Below are 25,742 nucleotides of genomic sequence, written 5' to 3'. Positions count from 1 at the left end.
GGAAAGGATAAAGTTTTTATTGAACTGCAGAAGGTTTTCTCTATGGCCTAAAATTTTATGAGAATGAATTATTTATACAATAATAAAAAGCTATTTTTGTCATTTTAACATGGGAAAAACACAAATACCCTCAAGAGCACTGCAAAACAGTATCTTTGTGACAGTATCCTTCAGGCCAGGAAATTATTGGGCTAATTTGAGTCTCCAGCAAAATTTCCACTTTGTGATGGAACAAAACTGAATGCTTAAATACTAAGGTCTTCATATACCCATGCTCCATTTGATGGCTTCTTTACTGCTCCAGGGAAAGGGAGATCAATCTTCTTCTCCTTTAATATTTATCTTTTTTAAAAGTCTACTGAATATTGACTCACTCTGTTCTACCCAAGTCTTGTCTTTTCTCTGGGTCTTTTGATGATAGATGCTGGTATTCCTCTCTGTCATTCACTCCAATATTGTTTATTTGTTTGTTGTTTTCTCCCTCCTTTAAGCTGAGTCTTATAAGTCAAAGTAAATTACTCACTCAGTACCACTTAGAGAGGGTGGTCAATAGTAACATTTCTGATCATTTCTCCGGTAACACCTATGTCATTACAGAGCTCTCTCAAGGGACATAAAGGCTTTATGTATCTCATACTTGAGTTACATTAGGCCAACTGACCTAAAATCAAGGTACATTGTTATATTCCAAGCTGCTTCGTCAGCACATGTTGGTTGAAATCTACTGCCCCTCCATTGCTCTGGCTGCATTTCTGTACACCTGTAGGTCAGGTTCTCAAGGTGAGGTGGTAGGAATCCAAATAACATATACCCAAGTGGTCATTATAATAACAAGACATTTCTATTTTTATATTTTTGTCAGGGTTCAGAGTCCCATTAAAAAGACCTCTCTCTGGAACAGCGATTTAACATTTTTATTGACCAGGTTTATTTTTAAGAAGCAATTTAGGGTAGTCCTTTGATTTCCAAGAGAAGCCTATAAACAAAGATAACATGACTTAGAATTATTCAGCTCTGCAAAAATTGCATGAAATGCATAACTTTATGACAATTAAGATACTTTGGGGGGAAAAATTAAGGAAAGACTACATGATTAAAAATAAAGTATTACAAACAAGTTGAGTGCCAACTATGTTGTATGCATTAGAATAGGCCAACAGAACTATGGCAATTAGAAGCCAGATAAATTACAAAATTATAATTGTAAAAATAGAAAGCTAGGACAAAAAAAAGAACAAGAAAAACTAAAATCTATGGGTTGGAGAAACCTCCCATTGTGGGCTTGAGTGTTGGCAATGTTTATTTCTGAGTGCCTTTTCTGATTGTGGCTGGGGGCTTAGAATTGGGCCTGGCCCAGCTTATCTGGGGGTAAAGTAAGCAATGGAACACGTGAGTCATTTTCCCGATGGCATATTTGCTGAGTTCTTGTGCTGTATGCAAGAATGAGGGACTATGCCAGAAGATTCAAATGCCAGAAATCTTCCAGGATCTCATAGTGATCGAGAGATAAAATAATTGAAAGGGAGGGGGAATAACTCAAACACATGGACAGACCCTACCCCTCCCAGATATTTTTCGGCTTTTACAGTTGCATGGTGCAAGATGCTAAATAGCTAAGCTCAATATTTCTGAAAGTTAGAACCTAATATCCAACAGAATTTTAAGGCTAAGTAGAAACAGATTCATCCAGCTCTAAATCAGAATTCCACGTGGTCCATGTTTGAGAAACAGGGATGAACCAGAGGTGACAGAGTCTTACTAAGCTATCAATACAACCTACTCCTAACCATTTCTGTCTCTAATTATATTAATATGGCCTACTCCTTATCTTATCCAAATAATAGGGGAAAGTGGGAGTATATTCTCTTGAACCTAACATCATCTGAGTACTTCATCATTCTTTTTTTTTTTAAGCATCTTTATTGGAGTATCATTGCTTTATAATGGTGTATTAGTTTCTGCTTTATAACAAAGTGAATCAGCTATACATATACATATATCCCCATATCTCCTCCCTCTTGCATCTCCCTCCCTCCCACCCTCCCTATCCCACCCTTCTAGGTGGTCACAAAGCACCAAGCTGATCTCCCTGTGCTATGCAGCTGCTTCCCACTAGCTATCTGTTTTACATGTGGTAGTGTATATATGTCCATGCCATTCTCTCACTTCGTCCCAGCTACCCTTCCCCCTCCCTGTGTCCTCAAGTCCATTCTTTACATCTGTGTCTTTATTCCTGTCCTGCCCCTAGGTTATTCAGAACGTTTTTTTTTTTTTTAGATTCCATATATATGTGTTAGCATACAGTATTTACTTTTCTCTTTCTGATATACATCACTCTGTATGACAGACTCTAGGTCCATCCACCTCACTACAAATAACTCAATTTCGTTTCTTTTTATGGCTGAGTAATATTCCATTGTATATATGTGCCACATCTTCTTTATCCATTCATCTGCTGATGGACACTTAGGTTGTTCCCACGTCCTAGCTACTGTAAATAGAGCTGCAATGACATTGGGTTGCATGACTATTTTTGAATTATGGTTTTCTCGGGGTATATGCCCAGTAGTGGGGTTTCTGGATCATATGGTAGTTCTATTTTTAGTTTTTTAAGGAACCCCCATACTGTTTTCCATAGTGGCTGTATCAATCTACATTCCCACCAACAGTGCAAGAGTGTTTCCTTTTCTCCACACCCTCTCCAGCATTTATTGTTTGTAGATTTTTTCATGATGGCCATTCTGAACGGTGTGAAGTGATACCTCACTGTAGTTTTGATTTGCATTTCTCTGATGATTAGTGATGTTCAGTGTCCTTTCATGTGTTTGTTGTCCATCTGTATGTCTTCTTTGGAGAAATGTCTATTTAAGTCTTCTGCCCATTTTTGGATTGGGTTGTTTGTTTTTCTGATATTGAGCTGCATGTGCTGCTTGTAAATTTTGGAGATTAATCCTTTGTCAGTTGCTTCATTTGCAAATATTTTCTCCTGTTTTGAGGGTTGTCTTTTCATCTTGTTTATGTTTTCCTTTGCTGTGCAAAGCTTTGAAGTTTCATGAGGTCCCATTTGTTTATTTTTGTTTTTATTTCCATTTCTCTAAGAGGTGGGTCAAAAAGGATCTTGCTGTGATTTATGTAATAGAGTCTTCTGCCTATGTTTTCCTCTAAGAGTTTGATAGTGTCTGGCCTTACATTTAGGTCCTTAATCCATTTTAAGTTTATTTTTGTGTATGGTGTTAGGGAGTGATCTAATTTCATTCTTTTTCATGTAGCTGTCCAGTTTTCCCAGCACCACTTATTGAAGAGGCTGTCTTTTCTCCATTGTATATTCTTGCCTGCCTTATCAAAAATAAGGTGACCATATGTGCTTGGGTTTATCTCTGGACTTTCTATCCTGTTCCATTGATCTATATTTCTGTTTTTGTGCCAGTACCATACTATCCTGATTACTGTAGCTTTGTAGTATAATCTGAAGTCCGGGAGCCTGATTCCTCTAGCTCCATTTTTCTTTCTCACGATGGCTTTTTCTATTCTGGGTCTTTTGTGTTTCCATACAAATTGTGAAATTTTTTGTTCTAGTTCTGTGAAAAATGCCAGTGGCAGTTTGATAGGGATTGCATTGAATCTGTAGATTGCTTTGGGTATTATAGCCATTTTCACAATGTTGATTCTTCCAATCCAAAAACATGGTATATCTCTCCATCTGTTTGTATCATCTTTAATTTCTTTCATCAGTGTCTTATAGTTTTCTGCATACAGGTCTTTTGTCTCCTCTACATAGGTTTATTCCTAGGTATTTTATTCTTTTTGTTGCAACGGTAAATGGGAGTGTTTCCTTAAATTCTCTTTCAGATTTTTCATTGTTAGTGTATAGGAATGGAAGTGATTTCTGTGCATTAATTTTATATCCTGCTACTTTACCAAATTCATTGGTTAGCTCTAGTAGTTTTCTGGTAGCATCTTTAAGATTCTCTCTATATAGTATCATGCCATCTGCAAACAGTGACAGCTTTACTTCTTCATTTTCAATTTGGATTCCTTTTATTTCTTTTTCTTCTCTGATGGCTAAATCTTCCAAAACTATGTTGAATAATCATGGTGAGAGTGGACAACCTTTTCTTGTTCCTGATCTTAGAGGAAATGGTTTCAGTTTTTCACCATTGAGAATGATGTTGGCTGTGGGTCATTGTTCTTTTATATACAATGTCCAACATGAAACCAAAAAAATGCCTAGATATGTGAAATGGCAAATTAACACACAGACACACACACACAAAGCAGACAATAGGCACAGATCCATAGATGATGGAGTTCTGAATTCATCTGACAAAAATTCAGAAGCACTATTGCTAATATGACAATAAAATAAAGGTAAATGGACAATATGAAAAAATTTAGCAAGGAATTTGAAAAAATATGTAAAAATTCATATAGAATTGAATTCACATTCTAATGTGAAAAGCACAATAATTGAACTTAACTGAATAGTTTAAATCAGAGTAAATACAATAAAACACAAGAAAGGAGCCTGAAGAAAGAGCCACACAAAGAATCTAAACTGAAGCAAAGAGATTGGATAAAGCCGAACAAAGCATAAGAGACATGGGTCACAGTCAATATATTTGTATATACCCAAAATATACCTAATATACCTGTAATTGGAGACCAGCAAAGACAAGTGAGACAGAATAGGAAAGAAGCCGTATTTGAAGAGCAATTGATGAAGAAATTTGTAAAGCCATAAAGGATATCAACCCACTTTTAAAAAGATCAATAAAATGTAAGCAACATGATACAAAGAAAGCTATAGTCCAACTTGCAGACCATAGTCAAACTCTTGAAGTAAGACAAAAGGAAAGTCTTAAAAGCAAGTAAAACAGCAAAAATAAGATTTTCAACAAAACTACAAAAACTAAAGACAGTGGGATGACATCTTTAACATGCTGAGGGTGAAATTATGGCCATCTAAAATTCCATAACCAATGAAAATATACATAAAAATGAGGCATGATAAAATATATTTAGACAAATAAATATTGAGTGAATGTTTGACTAGCAGACCTGAACTATAAGAAATACTTCAGTTCTTCAGGCTAAAGAAAAGTTACTCCATATAGAAGTATGAAACTAGAGGAAGCAATGAAGTTCATAGAAAAACAACCTTAAAATATTGGCAAAAGAAGAAAATTTGATAATCTCAGTGAGCTCTGAATCTATTATGGAAACTATTTCTATAATTAACACATTTCTCACACACAAAAAAATCACAGGACAGATGGATTATCTGGTAAATTCTTCCAAAAACTTAAGGAGTAAATAAGACAAATCTTACACAAGCACTTTCAGAAAATGTACGCAAAAAAGAAAAAAACAAAAAAACAGAACACTTCCCAATTTGTTGTGGGAAGGCAGCAAATATTGATGCCAAAATCTAACAAAAATATTAAAACAAAAGGAACTTATAGGGAATATTTACCATGAAATAGGTATGAGAAGTAGGCATAAATGTAATAACTATGTCTTTTGGAATTTATAATATATGTTGAAATAAAATGTATGACAACAAAGAATGAGAGTGACTAAATAATGTTGAAATGTTTTAAGGCTTTTTCATTGTTGGAGAAGTGGTTAAAATACCATTTGAGGTGTAATAAGTCTGTAATAATATATTATAAATATTATAATTACAGTCCTTGGGTATTCAAAAAGGTGTAACAGGTATTCTAATAAGCTGAAAAAATTAAAATAAATGATTCATCTAAAAGTGGAAAGAAAGGGAAAATAAAAATAATAAAATAGTACAGTATGAAAACAAAAGAGTCATATCCAAAATTTGTAAAGAACTCTTAGAAATCAATTAGAAAAATACAGATAATCTATTTTTTTCCCATGGTCAAGTGACTTGAAAAGACACTTTATATTAGAGGATACCAAAAAACCAAATCATATGAAAATCATTAATCACTGGTAAAATGCAAATTAAAATGATGCTAAAATACCACTGCACTCCCACAGAATACCTAAGATTAAAATGACCAATAATACCAAGTGTTGCAGAAGTCGTGAAATAACTGCGACTCTCATATATTACTGGTAGGAATGTAAATCTGAGCAACTATATTGAAAAGCTGTTTGGAAATATCTACTAAGGCTAAATATTTATATACCCTATGACCCAACAATTTCACTCCTGGCTATATACTCAAGATCAATGAATGCTTAAATCCATCAAAAGACATGCACAAGAATATTTGATCAACATTATTTATCATAGCCCCAAATTAGAAGCAGATGAATTGTCCAATTACATTGACATAAATCAACAAATTGCTGCTACTTCGTAAAATGGAACACCTATATTGCAATTGACAGGATTCAGGATACACTACCAAAACTATGTCACCCTGGCAGAAAGAAATTTGAGATACATCAGGTACAGGAAGTATTTTCTGACCTTTCTGTGAAGCAGGTCATAAAACCCTCATATGAGAGGTTCCCTCCTTGTACCCCAGGAAAGGAGCATCCTTATCTCCAAATAGGAGGGATGCCAAGGGGAGTCTGAATGCCCAAGCCTTGCTATTTTTCCCAGTTTACTACATTTACCCCATTTCCTTTTTTGTCCTATCAAATTTTCTCTTTTTGTCCTATCACTATTTTCCAGTCCTCAACAAGCCTAGTATAAAAATGCTCAGCTTTAACCGCTTCTTCCTAACGAAGGCTACTGTGTCATGTAAAACTTCTATTAAAAAAATTTGTATGTTTTTCTGTTGTCAATCTGTTTTGTTTTTGTTTTTGTTTCTTTTTTGTTAATCTGTTTTTTGTTACAGGGGCTCTAGCTGAGAATTTAAAAGGAAATGATATTTTTCCTCCCCTGCACAATAATAAAGAATGATCTATTGGTACACATAAGAATGTGATGAATGTTTAAAACATAATGTTGAATAAAAACAGCCATATGCAACAGGTTATATAGCGCATGACACTATTTCTGTGAATTTCATTAACAGGCAAAATGAATATAGGTGAACTGAGGTCAGAATAGGAGTTAGCTTTTGATTGCAGTTATTGACTCTGATGACAATGAGATTTCTGGGGTCCTTGTGATATATTTTTAATCTGAGTTGTATTTTTGTGTGTGGACCTATGGGGGAACACATTGAGATGTATATTTAAGAGCTATACATTCTATTATGAGTAAATTATACATTAATATTAAGAAGGAGAAAATAAATAATAAATAAAGGTAGTTTGGTTTAACAGATACCTACCTCTATGACATAATGATTACACATTTAGGTATATAACCAGCAGATATGACTGGCTCTTTATACTAAGAGACATTTAAAATTTTTTCGTACCAATGCTTTTTTTTTATGTCCAGAGACACGAAACTGTAGGATTGCCCACCAACAGAAGAATGAAAAGGTATGCTTCACTGATACAGTAGAATAAAATACAGCAATTAAATGAATAAACTGCTGCTACACCTATAGTGTCACAGACTGTGCTTAAGTTCATGTAAAGTTCCTCAGAAAAAAGGTGAATCTGTGGTGAAGGAAGTCAAACTTGCGTTATCTTTGGGAGAAGAAAATGACTGAGGCATAAAAGAGGCTTCTGGGATGATGGTAGTGTTGTGTGTCATGATTGTGGTTGTCACGTGGCTGAGGTCAGGTTGAAACATTCTTGGAGTTGTACATTTATCATTTATGCACTTTTTAGTGCATAAATTAGTATGTAATTTTGTGTTCAGTTGTTAGGACTATGGTAATAAGGTACCACAGACTGGGTGGCTTAACAAAAATTATTGTGTCACAGTTCTAGAGGAGAGAAATCTGAATTCCAGATGTCAGCAAGGTTGGTTCCTTCTGAGGGTTGTGAGGGTTATCTGTTATATGGCTCTCTCCTAGCTGCCAGTGGTTTGCTGGCAATCCTTCATATGCCTTGGCTTGTAGGTGTATCAGTCCAATCCTTCACCTTCATGGAATTCTCCTTCTCTCTTCATACAGCCTTCATTCTGAACATGTCTGTCTCTGTGTTCAAATTTCCCCTTTTTATAAGGACACTAATCATATTAGATTAGGGCCCACCCAAATTACTTCATTTTACCTTGATTACCTCTGTGAAGATCCTATTTCCAAACAAGGTCCCATTCTGAGGTACTAGGGGTTTGGGCTTCGACATATATTTTTGCAGAAACACAATTTAACCCATAGTAAATGTATACTTAAAAAAAAAATTAAATCTAGCAGAAAAAGGAGTGCAAGAATAGAACTGAAATGAATATCAAGGAGGACTACAATAAGCCTTGATGATGTAAGACCTATTTCTAAACCAAATGTTAGAATGGCTTGAAACATGTTAGAATTGAAAAGTGGAGTTTTAAGACACATTTAGGATCTTTCACCCTCTTCATTTTTCAGCTGAAACATTTAGGCTCAGCAAGATTACATGATTTAATTTCACGCATGTAAATAGTTAATGGGAATTCGGCCTAGAATACCCACCTACTCCCTCCCCAAGACAACCACAGCCTCAAATTTTAACAATTTTTCTCAAATTACTTCTAGAATATTAGTAAAATCACATTCCCTTAATCCTCTCTTGGTATATCTCTGTCCATATTTTTATAGTTTATGTAAAGAAAGCTAGATTAAGGGAACTTCATTGCAAAGGTGAAAACCAGAATGACATTTATGAAGATAGAACTCTCGTAACCATTTGGTATACACAAGGGTATCATACTAAATTGGATCAGAATGAGTTCCTTTTGGAAGTAAACCTTTCATAGACTGGGAAACTTTAGGGGAATCTTTCCTAGAATGTTTTAATAGAACGTTGGAGAATGAATTCTGCACAGCTGGCCAATGAAGGCAATCTAGATTGGTTACCAAAACCAGGTTTTAAATGGATTTGCAATCCTCCACAGTTCTTTGAAAAAGGAGATGGAAATTGTGATGAATTAACAAATAATAATCTTTTCTAATCAGGGAGCCCTTACATTGGCAACACATGGTGACTAACATCATCCTTCTTTCTTCCTTCCTTTTCTTTCTTTCCTTTTTATTTTCTTTCTATGACATCAGTCTTATGCAGATAAATGATTAAAGGACTATGATTAAAACACATAACAGTTGAATGATATAAATCTTCTAGTCTTGTCAGAAACACATTAAGGCAATAAAAAAGAAATGGTAAGGAAAAATCTAGGTTAATGATGGAAAGGGTTAATTTTTGTATACCATGTAAAAATGACCTGGTCTTCCTGTCAGAACAGATAACTAAGATGCTGGTACTGACAGTTCTGTTCTTTATGACTAAACCAAGTGAGGGAACATTTAGCAGGTAGGTTGAGGGAAGAAAACCATTCACTTGCTAACACATGTAAAATTAATACTATCTACATCATTAACTAGGAAATGCATGTAAAACTACCTTTATGATATGGTAGAGTGTGGTGAATAGAAGCCTGATTCACCAGATGATGTTGAGTTGTGTTGAATTCATCTTCAATCAATCCCTCTATGCTTTGGAATGCTTTCACTTATTTTCCTCAGGAGCAGTAGATGTTCAGTTTTGGTCTATCCTTGATTTTAGAAATTCATTTGCTGGGCTCTGTAATGTCAGGAAGATGGTATAGGATAACTAGCCAAATAGTTAAACGTGTTCTCAACAGTAAGTTACTTGTACCTTTAATTGCCGTGACACCTATACCAAGCAGAGGCAGTTTCCTGAAGTGATCCAGGGCACAAGTAACGACACATTTGAGGCAAATTTCCATGTGAGTCTGTATGATTTTGGTGGATATTTAAATCCTCCCCATGCATATGAAGACCTAGTTAAAGAGATACAGGCTATTGACATGTTAAAAAATGACTTCACAATGATAAACCACACCATGAACAATATAAATTTATTCTGTACCTCAGGAATGCAAAATAATAAAATTATTTAATATCTGCTCATTCTTGTTTAGAATGCCCTTTAATTTCAATCATAGATGAAGCCTGGGTCAGCTAGAAACCCGGATGATGGTTTCTGTCCTATAATATTGGTGGGTGACAGTATGTATATGTGACTTTGTGTGGGTGTGTGTGCGTGTGTTGGTGAACGTGCAGTGATCTTGAAAATTAAGAAATTAGCTTTGAAGTAGCGACATCAACAAAATAATTTTCACACTTTAAAAAATTTTCAGTGGTATAATTGGTATACATCATGTCACCCCATAATAAAATGTTTGACTCAGGATTTCTCATTGCACATCTAGTTATTCCACTGAACAGGTTTGGGCTTTTAGTTTACTTATAACCTCCACTTTTCTTCTCCCCTTCTTCTCCTGCTTCAGGGTCATTTTACATTACTTACCTCCCCAAATGTCCTTGTATCTTCCCCTACTCCTCTATTGCTCTTCTGGACCCGTCCAGCTGACTTGACATGGATGTTTTCATAGACGTCTCCAACAGTAACTCTGGGGTTGTCTTGTAAGAAAGGTTGTTTTGCTTTTTCACCAGTTCTTTTTGGGTCCTTGGAGTGTTTTGACATAGACATTTCACAAAAGCCATTTGATAATTTATAATGTTTGGCATGCACACTTCCTCTTTAGGGCCAAAAATTTTCCTGAGTCTTATTTGTGGTTATGTCCCTGTTTCCTTTTATTCCTGCACTTAACTCACCAGCTTTTAGTTTTAACTATCCTGTGAGGTCTAGTTTCGAGTTTGGACTAAGGCACGCATTAATTATAAATCTTATCTGGTCACTTTTGTTATGGCAGCTCAGAAAATGGAACTGGCCACATTTTGAGTTGAAGGTAAGGTTCAGGCACAGTGGAAGGGAGATATACAGAATTTTCTTAGGGGAAAAAGAACAGATGACTTCTTTACAGTTTAAGAGGCCAGAGAATGAATGTAGTAAGCCTTTCCTAAGTTCAGTATTCTATTTACAAAATCACAAGACTTTTATAAATTACCAGACTGCATTGCATAAACCAAATGTCACAGAACAGTGACCTTTCAAATTACCAGCACAACAGAAGCTGAGATCAGAAAGCTCAAAGTTAAAGCAAACACTGACAAGAAATCCGACAGAAATGACTTCCGTGTCTGGTCAACTTAACATAACATGACATATTGTAAAATGTGCTTGGCTTTTTAGGTAGAATAGCCTATAAAGGTTTAACTGCTTTTGAAAATGTAATCTTTAATATAATCTGGAGATTTGTGGTATTTAGGTTATGTGGATAAAATATTTTCTAAGTCTGAAAGAGAGTGGAAAATTTACTATAAGGAAAACATTTAAAAGATGAAAAAGTTTACGTGATGAAGGTGAAAATAGGGAGGAGTAGGTTGGGGTATAGATGGGAACAGAATTGGAGGTTTGAGGAAAGGGAAGTTAAATTGCAAGAAAAAATGGGAGCAGTTATATAAAGAGGTTTTTTATAAAAAAAGGTCTAATCTAAATATGTTATTACAAAGATAAATTTAAAAAATACGTCATAAGGAATTTTGAATCAGAGTTCCAATTTTTAAATGTTATAAGCTTCTGTTGTTTTCCTATTTCCCATACATTTCTTTATAGGTTTTACTTGAATTGTATGAAAGTACAGATACCAGTTTTTTATAACGAAATTAAATTCATATATATGTACATATTAACATGTATTTATACATAGAGAATTTTTTGTTCTCTACTTAAGATATATTCTTTAGAGATATTTTATTAATGATGAAATGAGTGCACAATTTTTTCTATGCCTCATTTTTCTGGTTTGAAATTTTCTGTCAGCATTTGAATTTTTACCACCCAACATATATACCCATCAATAACACAAAATTGTAAAACAGAATCTTTTACCATGTCTATGTTTGAATAGATGACTAGAACATATGATAACTAATATGTTCTAAACACATATTTACTTCTTGTATATCTGTATAAAAGATTGGAAACAGATGGAGGGAATATTTTAGAGATGTATCATTATATGTAGGATTTTGAAGCACATTCCATTGCTCTCATGTGTGAAGATTGTTGAATGTGATGAATATGTTTCTCTTTCACAGCAAACATGTGTATGTAAGCCATCTATAGCGAGATTTTATTCTAAGTGTTTGAAAGGCTATTGCAACCATGGGATATTGCCAGACATTTAGTAAAAGGCAAATTGAGTCTGTTGAGAGATTAATTCACCAGCTGAAAGAAATACATTTGCCTCAGAGTCATCAGATATTCTACCCACCAAATTCATCCTCTGAGATAGCATCCCTAATGAGCTTCCTAAACCAATTAAACATAAGCAGGAAGCATCAGTCATCAAAACTATTTTCAGCTAATCAGCTGACTGCACAAATTGCATGGCGCTGAGGAAAAAAGGAACACTCTAAAAGATGTTGAATTTTTTTTCTATTCTGTCCTTACTTTGTAGGCTTCTCAATTTTATGGATGCGGTGTCTTGCACAGAACACTGTAAATGAGTGCAGTGCTTTATAGTATATAAAGTGCTTTCCTTTGGATTATTATTCAATAGAATAAAATGAGCTTTAATGGGCTTAAGTGATTGGCTTAAAGGCACACAATTAATATGTGGCTGGGACTCAAAATCATGCCCTTTCCTATGTTGTAATAGTTCTGTAAATATGTATGTATTGATCAACTTTCTACGCTCCATGACAGGGGAATCAGTTGAAGTGTTCAAAGTGTCATCATCTTTACATATGGACAAACTCAGAGCCAAGGCAGGATGAGGATGAAGGGAGACATTTTTACTCTGGTATGGGTTCCCTCCTTCAAAGACAGAATTAAGTTAGTGATATCATGTCATATTGTTTATAATGATAATAGTGATAAAGAAGAGAAAATAAAACAAGCATAAGCAAAATTATAAACATATAAATTCACACAATTTCTGTAAGAAAACCAAATTGCTGTGTGGTGGAATTTGGGTGCTGGGGGGTGCTGCTTTAGATATAATTTTTTTTTTAATCAGTATATTTTATGGGACCTTGACTGGAGGCTAAATTTGAACTTTTCATTATGGACTCATTTCCAAAGTATGTCAATGGTTGTTGTGTGAGGGGAGGGGCTAATTTGCTTATGTTAATTTGGAAAATGTAAGGTGAATCTCAACTAAACAGATTACTTACTGTAAGCTTCCCCATGAGCCTTTAGTTCCTAGATCTCAAGAAGGGGACATAGTATGAATTTCCCAAACATTTCATCCCAGGACTTCTTTCTGTGACTCAACTATCCAGATTGATATTTCTCTGCTGGATACATGTTGAAACCAGTATAGTGTCACAAAAAGCACTAAGGCAGAGAAAATACTGATTTGAGGAAAATAATATAGTGGTAGTAGGCAGGAGAGACCAGTGTCCCCCACAATGAGGGAGTTGGGGAGATAAGTTGTAATGATACCTGAATAGTGGAGGTGAGTTGTTCTATTTTAAGATGCAAAGTAGTAGAGTACATTTTATATCTAACTACTGCTTACTGGTGAGCTAAAGAGTAACAAGGGCTGCAAATAAAGACTTGAGTGTGCTCTGTATACAGGTGAGAGCACAATCTGTTAGGATGGGTTCCCAGAAAGAGACTAAAAAGAAAGAACAGGGGATTTACATTATTAACTGAAACATTTTTACTGTTTTGGAAGCGAGGAGAAAGATGATCAAACTAAGAAGAAATCAGAATAGTTTAGTCCCAACGAAGTGGCATTTTGAATAAGGGTCTAACTGCAAAAAGCTCATTGTTTTTGTTGATTAGAAATTTATTGGGAATTTTCACAAATTAAGTTTTAATATAATTGTGAGAATGAAAATGAACTTTTGTGGATGTATGATGATTGAGAAGTAAGATAGGGAGCATTTAAAACAGAATCTTCATGCAGAGGAGATGCAGATGGAGATGTTGACTCTACCAGAGAGAGATGGGATCACTGGGGACCTGGAAGCATGGATCAGATGGGATCGTGGATATATTTGTATAAGCTGATCATTCGTGAAACTCCTTTTGCCATGTAATGCAATGGATGTGACAGTGACATATTCACAGTCCCAGGGATTTGAGTAAGAAGTCTTGGGGCCCATTTTATAATCCTGCTGCACCACAGATAGTTTAAATTAAAATATGGTTTTATATAGTATTATTTCTTAAATATATGTTTGTGTGCCTTAGCTGTTTCTTGGAGTGTCACTGAAGTGATGGAGAAGATAAAAGTAGTAAATATATTAATTTAAAAAAAAATATTTTTTTCTCTAGTGTCATCTATTATTTTTACAAGTCACTATAAACTAATGAATCATTCTCTGATAATTAATGCATTTAATTGCTTTCAACCAAAACCAGTTACCTAAAACAGTAAGTTTTGTTTTACATGTGCTATCTTTCTTTTTGCATTTCTGAGTTCACATTCACTGAGCTGGATCTTCGTGACTTATACATTGTTGGTGCTGTTTGTGAGATTCTTTCTTGTTCTGACTAAGGTCCCAGTAAAATATTGGAAGAATACTTAGGAAAGTAAAGGGGAAATAAAGTTGAAATGGGAAAACGTTGGGAAAAAGTGTCAGTGACAAAAGGAATAACACATCATCAGAGAGTTTGGCTTTTATTGTACGTGTAAGCTACGACTTTGAAAAATTTTAATGTAAATCATGTAATTGAATTCTTTATCAAATAAGTTTTCAATTATTGTGTTCTGAGTGTTTAAGCAATATTGCAATAGAATATATAATAACAAAGATAATAATTAGCAAAATATATTAATTTTTAATGTGGCAACACCATGCAGTATAGTTTAGGTATTTTTCTCATAATAAGAACAATGATCCAGGTATATTATTGTCTTTATTTTAGTTATGAAAGAGCTGAGTTATTCAGGGACTTGCCCAATGTCCAATGTCATATGATTAATATATGTCAGAATCAGGAGTTAATTCTTGGTATGTTGGACCTCTGAGTCCCAGCCCTTTATGATTATGTTAAATAACAAATGATAAATGGTATTATTGTATTAAAATTTATAGAACATTTAAATATAATTTTTATAATATAATGACATTTATTTTTCCTTTCCTTTTTCAGATTTTTGAATTTTTATATGCTTTATTACATATCTGTATTTCCCCATTGCCACACCCCACTACAGGAAGTAGCATACATATCAGTGCATTAAACACGATAAGAAGTTTGGTTTAACTTAATCCCAAATTCACTTGACCATGGAAGAAGCCTTCTTTTAAAATTTAACACCTATTAACACTTGGGAAATGCTGATCAATAGAAATAAATCCTGATCAGAATTTTTAAATTATTGTCAAATTGTTTTAACATTTCACTTTTGTCAAGGAAAATAAATTTTAAGAAAATACATTTCAGAATTCATGACCTAATTTTATTTTTAATTTTGAAAGTTTATCAATTGTCAAAGTCCAGGTGCTTAATCTTAGTGTTCTTTATATGCTAAACATATTTGTCTTACGTGTACCGAGGATGGATTGCTCTTTATTTTTTCAATATAGAATGCCATCGTCGAGTTGTGTGTTTGATTATTGTCTGCTAATTAATACTGTTATCTGGAAAATCTCTAAGAAATAACAACCCTAATACTTTCATAAAACACCCTGAAAATTTGAATGCCCATTAACTGTTCAGCTGCAATATATTTCATTCACAATATGGCAGGGCCCTCTAGTGCTCATGCTTGGTCACGTGTCCTCCAAAACTGCCTTAGAGGGGTAAATGTCACATATTGGATCATTTTACTCAGTCTTAGCTTTAAGTGAAATAGTCTATTATTCATAACATTACCTTTTGGAAAAGGAGTTTAGGCATGTCCAATATTATTCAAAAAAATTATTTTCCCCATGCTATAGGGGGAAATGTCTAGTCCATCTATTTTGCTCATAAAAGTAAATGAAATACTTGAGAACCAAGAACAAAAAGTTGGTTAAATTTCTTAAGTAATTCATATAAATGGAAGTAGAACCTAAGTCTTTTGTTCCAAGGTTCAGTTCTGTGCCATGTACATTGGTCTAAGTATTTAATCCATGAAGTTTAAATAAAACTATAAATGTACATGTCCAGAATTCTATATTCCTTTCACTGAATCTTTTCTGGAAGAATAGCACTCTTCTTTTTGGGAAATTTTGGACTGTCTGTTTACAAAACAGTACAATATTATTAGGCGATACACTGCAGAAGGGGTTGTGTTGTACTGGAGTTTGATTTACCCTGCTTAAACAGCGGATTCTCTAACCAAAGTATCCATGAGCAAGAAGATCTTGTTTTATTTATTTTCCAAAGCTGTATCACAGAGCTAGTAGGCAGACTGTAGCTCTTTACAGCTTTAAGATCTTGCCCATTATTTATTATTATTTCAGTAGTTTTTGATCTTTCTTGCATACTTGATGTGGTAAGGTGTCTACATCAAAACAGTGGATCCACATAAGAAAATAGTTCTAATTTCTACATATTGTTGAATAGCATCCTTAAATGATTGGAATTTTCTATTAATAAATGTGTTTGGTATCCATATTTAGCTGTTACAGGGTAGGTCACCCAAACCCAGCAAGTGGGAACTTCACATGGGCAGTGGTGGCGACATGGCTGAACTGGTCAGTGGGGACTGTGATGATGAAGATGGTTGCAGGGGATCAGGAAGTGGAGAAGTCAAGAGGACACTGAAAATCACAGACTGTAAGTGTATGATTCTAACACCACTTCTGAAGCATGGATTTGGAGACATAATTAAGGAAAATTATTATTATGAATATAAAGAAATAATGGTAGTGAATTCAGAAAAATGCAAGAGGAATTGGAAGTGAAAATAAACCCCCCCTTTTTTTTTAGTTATTCAAGACATGCATTCTTGGGGTTTTTGTTTCTTTTTAACTAATGACTTTAAATGGAAATGATATTTTTCTGTGAAAAACTAGTGAATGACCGTCAGTTCTGAGAATTCATAGTTTTAAAGTGGGATAGTCTGTAGGTTGTGAGATAGCTAGTATGGTGGGCAGTAAATGTATCTTGGTGAAACCAGGATGTGTGAGCCCTACTAAATACTAACATTCTGCAATTTTATTATATTATCATGCCATTAGATAAATTGTATTAGGTTTTCATGTTCAAATTACAAAGAAACTGGTTAAATATATGGTTAGTTATGGTGAGAAACTACTTGGGTTTAACTCCTATGAACTGGTTCTTCCAAAAAAGATCTCACCAATTATTCACACTGTTTTGATCATGTGGGTTTAAAAAACATTTCTGGTATTGCTGGACTGGTCACTATTACAAATGATAAAACTACCAAATAATGACAACCAAAAATATCACCAGATGAATTTCCTTTCCTTGTCTTCACATACAAAATGAGGAAGGTAGGCTCTTCATTGTTATGTGCATGTATATGTTCACACAGGCAAGACAACCAAAGTTATCAACTGAGAAAGAAGTGTGAAAGTTAAGGTACCCAGAGCAGCTAACTTTCAACTATTCACTTAATTCAGGTCATACCAAAGGGAATTACTTTATAAAGTAATCTTCTGGACCTGTGCAGCCCTATCTGGAGGCTGGCCTGATAGTCTCCCTCTAAATCACAAAGGGCTGCTTTGGACCTGGTAGAAATGTCTTTTCATGACTTTGGTGGTAGAAGAATTCATTTACTTTTCAGTTCTCTTGTAGTAAATTTAGAACACTACCAACGCTTCAAGTATCAATACCCCATTCCTTCTAGGATCTTGTTTTGTAAGGCAAATATATTGGTTAAAGGAATGGAAGCTGGAGGAGGTACAAAATCAAGACAATATAAAGGTACATGTTTTCCTGTTAGAAACAGTAATAAATTTAACATAGAAAGTAAATAGACAGGGTTTAATACACTGGAGTAGCAATTGAACAAAGGACCACAAAATTCTTTGATGTATTAACACAATTTTCTAGTGAAGATTACACATCTTCTCCTAATGTAGGAGCAGTAGGGATATGTGTTCTTGTTATTGGTACTAATATCATTTATCAGATTGATTTCTCTTGTTTTTCTATCTTTTGTTGTTTAGGCCAAAAAAATAAAGGAAGATAAAGCAAATGGAAAAGGGTTTTCATTAGGAAAATAACATTTTTACTAAGAGTTAAAATGCCTTCCATCGTATTTTGGAATTATGATACATATCTATTAGGATAATATTAAATAATCTTTTATTTTCACTTGATCTTGAGTATTTATATGTACCATAATTTCCTTTCCATTTGAATATTAGCAGGGTTTTAAGGCATTAAAAATTATTATCCAAACAGCTTAGGTTACAATTTTTTCTGTAAATTGCGTGTGTGTGTGTGTGTGTGTGTGTGTGTGTGTGTGTGTGTGTGTAGAATTAGCATTTTAATAGGGATTTTTCACTCCTGAAGTTATTTATAAGTTCAAGAACTTTCTATGTATTAATAGATAACTCTTTCGGCTTATTTCACAAGAAGAGTAGAGACGGTGGAGGATATTCAACTACTAATAGTTTTCTTACAAAACCATGCTTGTCAAGGTGACAAGAATGAATTTTTCACTTTAAAACTGTGTTTTCAATTACTGCTGAAATGGACAGGTATGGTACAAGCAACTATCCATCAGAATTGGGGAAATGATGGTTTTCAGCAACTGCAGGTAAATAATAAAAAAAATCCACATCTGCTGTAAGTGGGTTACCTATCATGTTTCTAAGGGTTTATAGCTGTTGCCTTTCAATTTTTAATAAGTGGTTAGGAACCTACTGTGGATAGCCTGCTGAAATAAAGAGGGACATGGCAAGTAGCAAAGCGTAGGTCACATTTCTATTTTTATAAAGCACTGTAATAGTTTACCTGTGTTTGGCTGGTTAGATATATTGCTAAAGCATTTTATGATATCGTTTTAGGTGGTCTTAATGACTTAAAAATATTGTGCTCTAAAAAGTTTATCAAGGTGTCATTTTTGTTAAAAATTTGAAATGCATCATTATTTCTTCCTTACACTTATGTTTATTCTTTATAAAATACAAGTAGAACATAGTTCATTTGTCAGTTCAAAATGTCTGATTAAAAATAGTTATACATGTATGTTTTTATTTATAGCTATATATAGTTACAAGGAATAATAGTAATACTGTGTCTTATAAATTTAATGATTTTGCTCCATTTATGCAAATGTTCAAAGTTGATAAATATCTTACTGACCAACACTTGAACTGATTTTCTGTTTCTGTTTTGGTTAATGTTTATTTCAGACAAGAGGGATTTATATATTTCAGTGTGCAATGTTTTACCACCAAAATATTTGTGTACCCCTTAGGTATCATTTTGTTTTTGTCAACGATGTTATCAAATGATTTACAAATATTTAGCTTTTAAAACTATCTCTATTTATATCATACCTGTTGGATATGCTTAAATGTGAACTGATGTATTTATAATAAAAAACATCTATACTATGTACTGTTCACTCTTAGGAAACTGAAAATACTTTCTTATTTTAGTAGAGTGGTTTAAAAATCCTAATATTACAGAAAATTTTTTCTATATTTTTTATTGCATCGAATTTGGCTCATAAATGTAGGTATGGTTATTTCACTAGTACCTTGGAATAGCAGGGTTGGAATGGCTTTGAACTTTCATTTCCCCTCATCCTGGACACTTGCCATCCTTTCAAAGTAGCTAAGGGATGGTAGGTTTTAAACGCCAGTGGAAGAAACAAATTCTGTTCTTGTAGCCATGCAGAGCAAAACTACTCTCACTACCATCAATACTTTTCAACTATTTGACTATTCTAATATCCCCAAATTCTGTTATTTTCAACTGTTATAAAACAAACCAAAGTGCCACTAAAGAGAGGCCACAGCAAAACTATCCACATGTACTTTTGAAAATCTGCAGTAGCACTGCTTGCAATTCTTATGTGATGTTATAATTTAAATTGCAGTAACTCCACTTTTAACTAAAAGAATATATAATCCATGATCAAATTTATTTTGGTAAGATGGTTCACAGTAACAATCTCAGACAAAATGAATTTGATCACAAGTTGGTTCAGACACCACACATTCAAAAATAATAGGGTGATTTTAAGTCTTCAGATTGTGTGAGATAATCTCCGTCTATTGTCATATTCATCATTGGTTGTACAATACTATGTAGCATTTTAGCAGTTTTAAACATAATTTTATTTTAACTGAGAAGCCTGTAAATGACAACAGAGGTTTTTAAGAATGTGTTCAAATGACTTTTTCCCCGATAGTGTTTTTAACATACCTCTGCAGAGCAGTCATGAAATGGGTCCCAATGCAGCACTCTGAGCCCTATGCCCTCCTGAATCGCCATCCGGAATGCATGCTAGGAGGCCCCTGAAAGTCTGTCCTGAAAGACACTGAAAGTCTTTCCTGGGAAGGGCTGTTTACCATTTGTTTCTTCTTATCTCCCGGGCTGCTCTTCCTCTTTTATAGGTTCACATCCTCATCTCAAATTCTAAATATTTGAGAAAGCCAGGACTCAGTCTCAAACTTTTATGATCTCTATTCTCACCTACTTTCTGTCCCACAAGCCACCTACTGCACCATAATAGCAATAATAATATGGTAGATAGCCTTTTCCAGCTATAGAGAATTCCCCTATGTGTTACATCAGGAAGTAAGCTGATGAGAACAGAAAGTATTTAATTTAAATGAGATTTATTTGGAAATAAAAGGATAATACATTGGAATATTAAGTTACTAGATCTAGAAAGAACTTTTGGTTGATCTTTGATAGACTAAAATAAATAGAACTATTGTTTATATTGTGCTTTGGATTTGTCACTTAGTAACGAACCTTAGATCAGCCTCTAACAAATGTATCTATAGTGTGATACTAACAGTGACCTTGGAAGAGAATAGTGTATTCCATGTGCATAGTAAAATGAAAATGTCACTTTGTTATCCACTGAAAAATAAAAGGTGCTGATTTATTTAATAATGCAGGATTATAGAGCAAGTGGATATTCTTGGCTTCCTCAAACTTATTTTCACCATAAATCACCTTTATTTCAAAATCTCAGCTAGACATGGAGGTTAAGGAAGAACTCAAAAAGAAAAAAAGTACTTCAAGTTGCATTTTCTTTAGATAATGAAATCTTTATTTTCCAGAACAACTAAAACTATGTAATTATTCATTTTGTACAAATCATTTTGTAATAGTTTACGTTCTCTAGTTGGTGATTTTTTTCTTTCCAATATAAATTATGTAAAACATATAATGCAAGCATGTAATATTTGTTTACATTAATAACAGTTCCAAGTATATAAAAGTAGTTTCTAAAATTCAAGTTTCATCCAATTTGATTAAAATAAAATGTATTCAGCTTATTTTGCTAAGTGTTGATAAATAGACCATTAATAAATTATCCCAAATGTAAGAAACTGTACTGAAAATAACTAAACAGCTATCATTACTTTATTCAGTTAAGCTAAAAATAAATCATCTTTATAAATGTACTTAGACTCTTCCCTTTGTGACACAGTGAAAGTAATCTTGAATAATGACTGAACACTTTTTTTGTGTGTGTGTGGTACACGGGCCTCTCACTGTTGTGGCCTCTCCCGTTGTGGAGCACAGGCTCAGTGGCCATGGCTCACGGGCCCAGCCGCTCCGCGGCATGTGGGATCTTCCCGGACCGGGGCACGAACCCATGTCCCCTGCATCGGCAGGCAAACTCTCAACCACTGCCCCACCAGGGAAGCCCTGAACACTTTGATCTATGTTTTGCAAGTGTCTAATACTGAAGGGTCATGATAAAACCAGAGAAATGCACAAGGAAACACTTCCTGATCCTGTTCAATGTTCAAAGTTGTGAACACTTTGAAATTGTCATCTACCACAGTTTTTACACTACTTATGAAAATTATACTAAAGACAAATGAAATATATATCTAAGATAAATATATTTTAATTAGTATATGATCATTATGAATATTATTCTGATTATACATTTCCATTTTGGTTTCTAAATAATTGAGACTCATGCTACCTGCTTGATGTTTTGTTAACAAGATTGTGTAATAGAATCTGGATACCTGACGAATCATCTAAAATCATCTCTCATCCTCTTTACTAGCTATATATCACAGTCATGGATTAAATAATAGAACTGAAATAAAAGAATTTGTCCTTGAATGCCTAAGGAATGATTTTCATTGCTTTGGCTTAGACACAGAACTGATGTTAAATCACTGAGGTGAGGAGAGGAGACATTAATTAAAGCTTAAGGAGCCTCCTAGCATGCATTCCGGATCAACCAGCTATTCTGTAAATCTTGTAACTAAATCTATACCACACCAGCGGACATAGAATAAAGAAATTATGGTCTCTGTTGACTAGCACAATGCTAAGTATGACTGTGTGATCAATATAGAGAGTAGGGCTTCCCTGGTGGCACAGTGGTTGAGAGTCCGCCTGCTGATGCAGGGGACACGGGTTCGTGCCCAGGTCCAGGAAGATCCCACATGTCGCGGAGTGGCTGGGCCCGTGAGCCATGGCTGCTGGGCCTGCGTGTCCGGAGCCTGTGCTCCACAACGGGAGAGGCCACAACAGTGAGAGGCCCACGTACCACAAAAAAAAAAAAAAAAAAAAAAGAGAGAGTAAAAAATTAAAATTTAAGAAAATATCCTCAGATACATTTGATCATGAGTTCCCCAAAGTCACGTAGCTGTCAATATAATCAGAAACAAACCATATTTGTATATAACCATATCCAGGTCTATTTTTTATATCATCTTGTTACAAATAAACGGAATGATTATTGAAGTTGCAATATTACCCTTCAGTGAGGATGAATGGATAAAATGCAGAAGCAGGTTAGGTATATTTTTAGCTCTTTAATGACTTCATTAGCTCTAATTGTGTAGAAATAGTATTTTCATATAGGTTTTTGACGAATTAAGTGCTCATCTTACTGTAAATAATTAAATAATAGAGCATGTGATCTGGGCTTAGAGGTTCTCAAAGCCTCTTTTCATACAGATCGTGTGGGATTCTTGGTAAGAATACGAGCATCATACAGGAAGTCTTATGTGGGACATTCCTTATGTGTTCCCGGATGATGATTGCTGCTGGTCTAAGGACCATACTATGAGGAGCAAAAATGTATGCCCTTCTTCATTACATCCCTTCTTCTTTTTTTTTTTTAATGTTTTCTTTTACATATTTATTTTTTTATTTTTATTTATTTTTTTATTAGTTTCTGCTTTATAACAAAGTGAATCAGTCATACATATACATCCATTCCCACATCCCTTCCCTCATGCATCTCCCTCCCTCCCACCCTCCCCATCCCACCCCTCCAGGCGGTCACAAAGCACAGAGCTGATCTCCCTGTGCTATGTGGCTGCTTCCCACTAGCTATCTATTTTACATTTGGTAGTGTATATATGTCACTGCCACTCTCTCACTTCGTCCCAGCTTCCCCTTCACCCCGCCCGTGTCAAGTCCATTCTCTATGTCTGCATCTTCTTTTTTGTCCTGCCCCTAGGTTCTTCAGAACCATGTTTTTTTTTTTTTAGATTCCATATATATGTGTTAGTATACAGTATTTGTTTTTCTCTTTCTGACTTATTTCACTCTGTATGACAGACTCTAGGTCCATCCACCTCACTACAAATAACGCAATTTCATTTCTTTTTATGGCTGAGTAATATTCCATTGTATATATGTGCCACATCGTCTTTATCCATTCGTCTGTCAGTAGGCATTTAGGTTGTTTCCATGACATGGCTGTTGTAAATAGTGCTGCAATGAACATTGGGGTGCATGTGTCTTTTTGAATTATGGTGTTCTCTGGGTATATGCCCAGTAGTGGGATTGCTGGGTCATATGGTAATTCTATTTTAGTTTTTTAAGGAACCTCCATACTGTTCTCCATAGTGACTGTATCAATTTACATTCCCACCAACAGTGCAAGAGTGTTCCCTCTTCTCCACACCCTCTCCAGCATTTATTGTTTGTAGATTTTTTGATGATAGCCATTCTGTCTGGTGTGAGGTGATACCTCATTGTGGTTTTGATTTGCATTTCTCTAATGATTAGTTATGATGAGCATTCTTTCCTGTGTTTGTTGGCAATATGTGTATCTTCTTTGGAGAAATGTTTATTTAGGTCTTCTGCCCATTTTTGGATTGGGTTGTTTGTTTTTTTGTTATTGAGCTGCATGTATATTTTTAAGATTAATCCTTTGTCTGGTGCTTTGTTTGCAAATATTTTCTCCCATTCTGAGGGTTGTCTTTTTGTTTTATTCATGGTTTCCTTTGCTGTGAAAAAGGTTTTAAGTTTAATTGGGTCCCATTTTTTTATTTTTGTTTTTATTTCCATTACTCTAGGAGGTGGGTCAAAAAGGATCTTGCTGTGATTTTTGTCATAGAGTGTTCTGCCTGTGTTTTCCTCTAAGAGTTTTATAGTGTCTGGCCTTACATTTAGGTCTTTAATCTGTTTTGAGTGTATTTTTTGTGTATGGTGTTAAGGAGTGTTCTAATTTCATTATTTACATGTACTTCATTCCTTTACAAATTTGTCCAGTTTCCCCAGCACCACTTATTGAAGAGGCTGTCTTTTCTCCATTGTATATTCTTACCTCCTTTATCAAAAATAAGGTGACCATATGGTTTATTTCTGAGCTTTCTATCCTGTTCCATTGATCTATGTTTCTGTTTTTGTGCCAGTACTATACTGTCTTGATTACTTTAGCTTTGTAGTATAGTCTGAAGTCAGGGAGCCTGATTCCTCCACCTCTGTTTTTCTTTCTCTAGATAGCTTTGGCTATTCATGGTCTTTTGTGTTTCCATACAAATTGTAAATTTTTTGGCTCTAGTTCTGTGAAAATGCCTTTGGTAGTTTGATAGGGGTTGCAATGAATCTGTGGAATGCTTTGGGTAGTATAGTCATTTTCACAACGTTGATTCTTCTAATGCAAAAACATGATATATCTCTCCATCTGTTTGTGTCATCTTTGATTTCTTTCATCAGTGTCTTATAGTTTTCTGCATACAAGTCTTTTGTCTCTTTAGGTAGATTTATTCCTGGGTCCTTTACTCTTTTTGTTGCAATGGTAAATAGGAGTGTTTCCTAATTTTTCTTTCAGATTTTTCATTGTTAGTGTGTAGGAATGCAACTGTGCATTAATTTTATGTCCAGATTCATTGATTAGCTCTAGTAGTTTTCTGGTCACATCTTTAGGATTGTCTATGTATAGTACTATGTCATCTGAAAACAGTGACAGTTTTACTTCTTTTCTGGTTTGGATTCCTTTTATTTCTTTTTCTTCTCTGATTGCTGTGACTAAAACTTCCAAAACTATGTTGAATAATAGTGGTGAGAGTGGGCACACTTGTCTTTTTCCTGATCTTAGAGGGAATGGTTTCAGTTTTTCACCATTGAGAATGATGTTGGCTGTGAGTTTGTCATATACACCCTTTATTATGTTGAAGTAGGTTCCCTCTATGCCCACTTTCTGGAGAGTTTTTATCATAAATGGGTGTTGAATTTTGTTGAAAGCTTTTTCTGCATCTATTGAGATTATCATATGGTTTTTATCCTTCAGTTTGTTAATATGGTGTATCACATTGATTTGTGTATATTGAAGAATCCTTGCATTCCTGGGATAAACCCCACTTGATCATGGTGTATGATCCTTTTAATATGCTGTTGAATATTTTTGCACCTATGTTCATCAGTAATATTGGCCTGTAGTTTTCTTTTTTTGTGACATCTTTGTC

The 25,742-nt window shown here is 34.5% G+C and overlaps 1 protein-coding gene across 1 annotated transcript in view; it reads left to right on the top strand.

Moving 5' to 3' along the window:
- Positions 1 to 25,742, top strand: part of GPC5 (glypican 5) — a gene marked incomplete at both ends in the record, with an annotated part of 1,327,667 nt that overhangs the window by 642,796 nt on the left and 659,129 nt on the right. Inside the window, one exon of the mRNA XM_079721818.1 lies at positions 16,524 to 16,680. Within this exon, the coding sequence (XP_079577944.1) occupies positions 16,524 to 16,680 (157 nt within the window). The remainder of the gene's footprint in view (positions 1 to 16,523; positions 16,681 to 25,742) is intronic.

Source organism: Hyperoodon ampullatus (assembly GCF_949752795.1).
Source record: "Hyperoodon ampullatus genome assembly, chromosome: 16".
Lineage (NCBI taxonomy): Eukaryota > Metazoa > Chordata > Mammalia > Artiodactyla > Ziphiidae > Hyperoodon > Hyperoodon ampullatus.
This window is presented reverse-complemented; position numbering and strand designations above follow the sequence as displayed.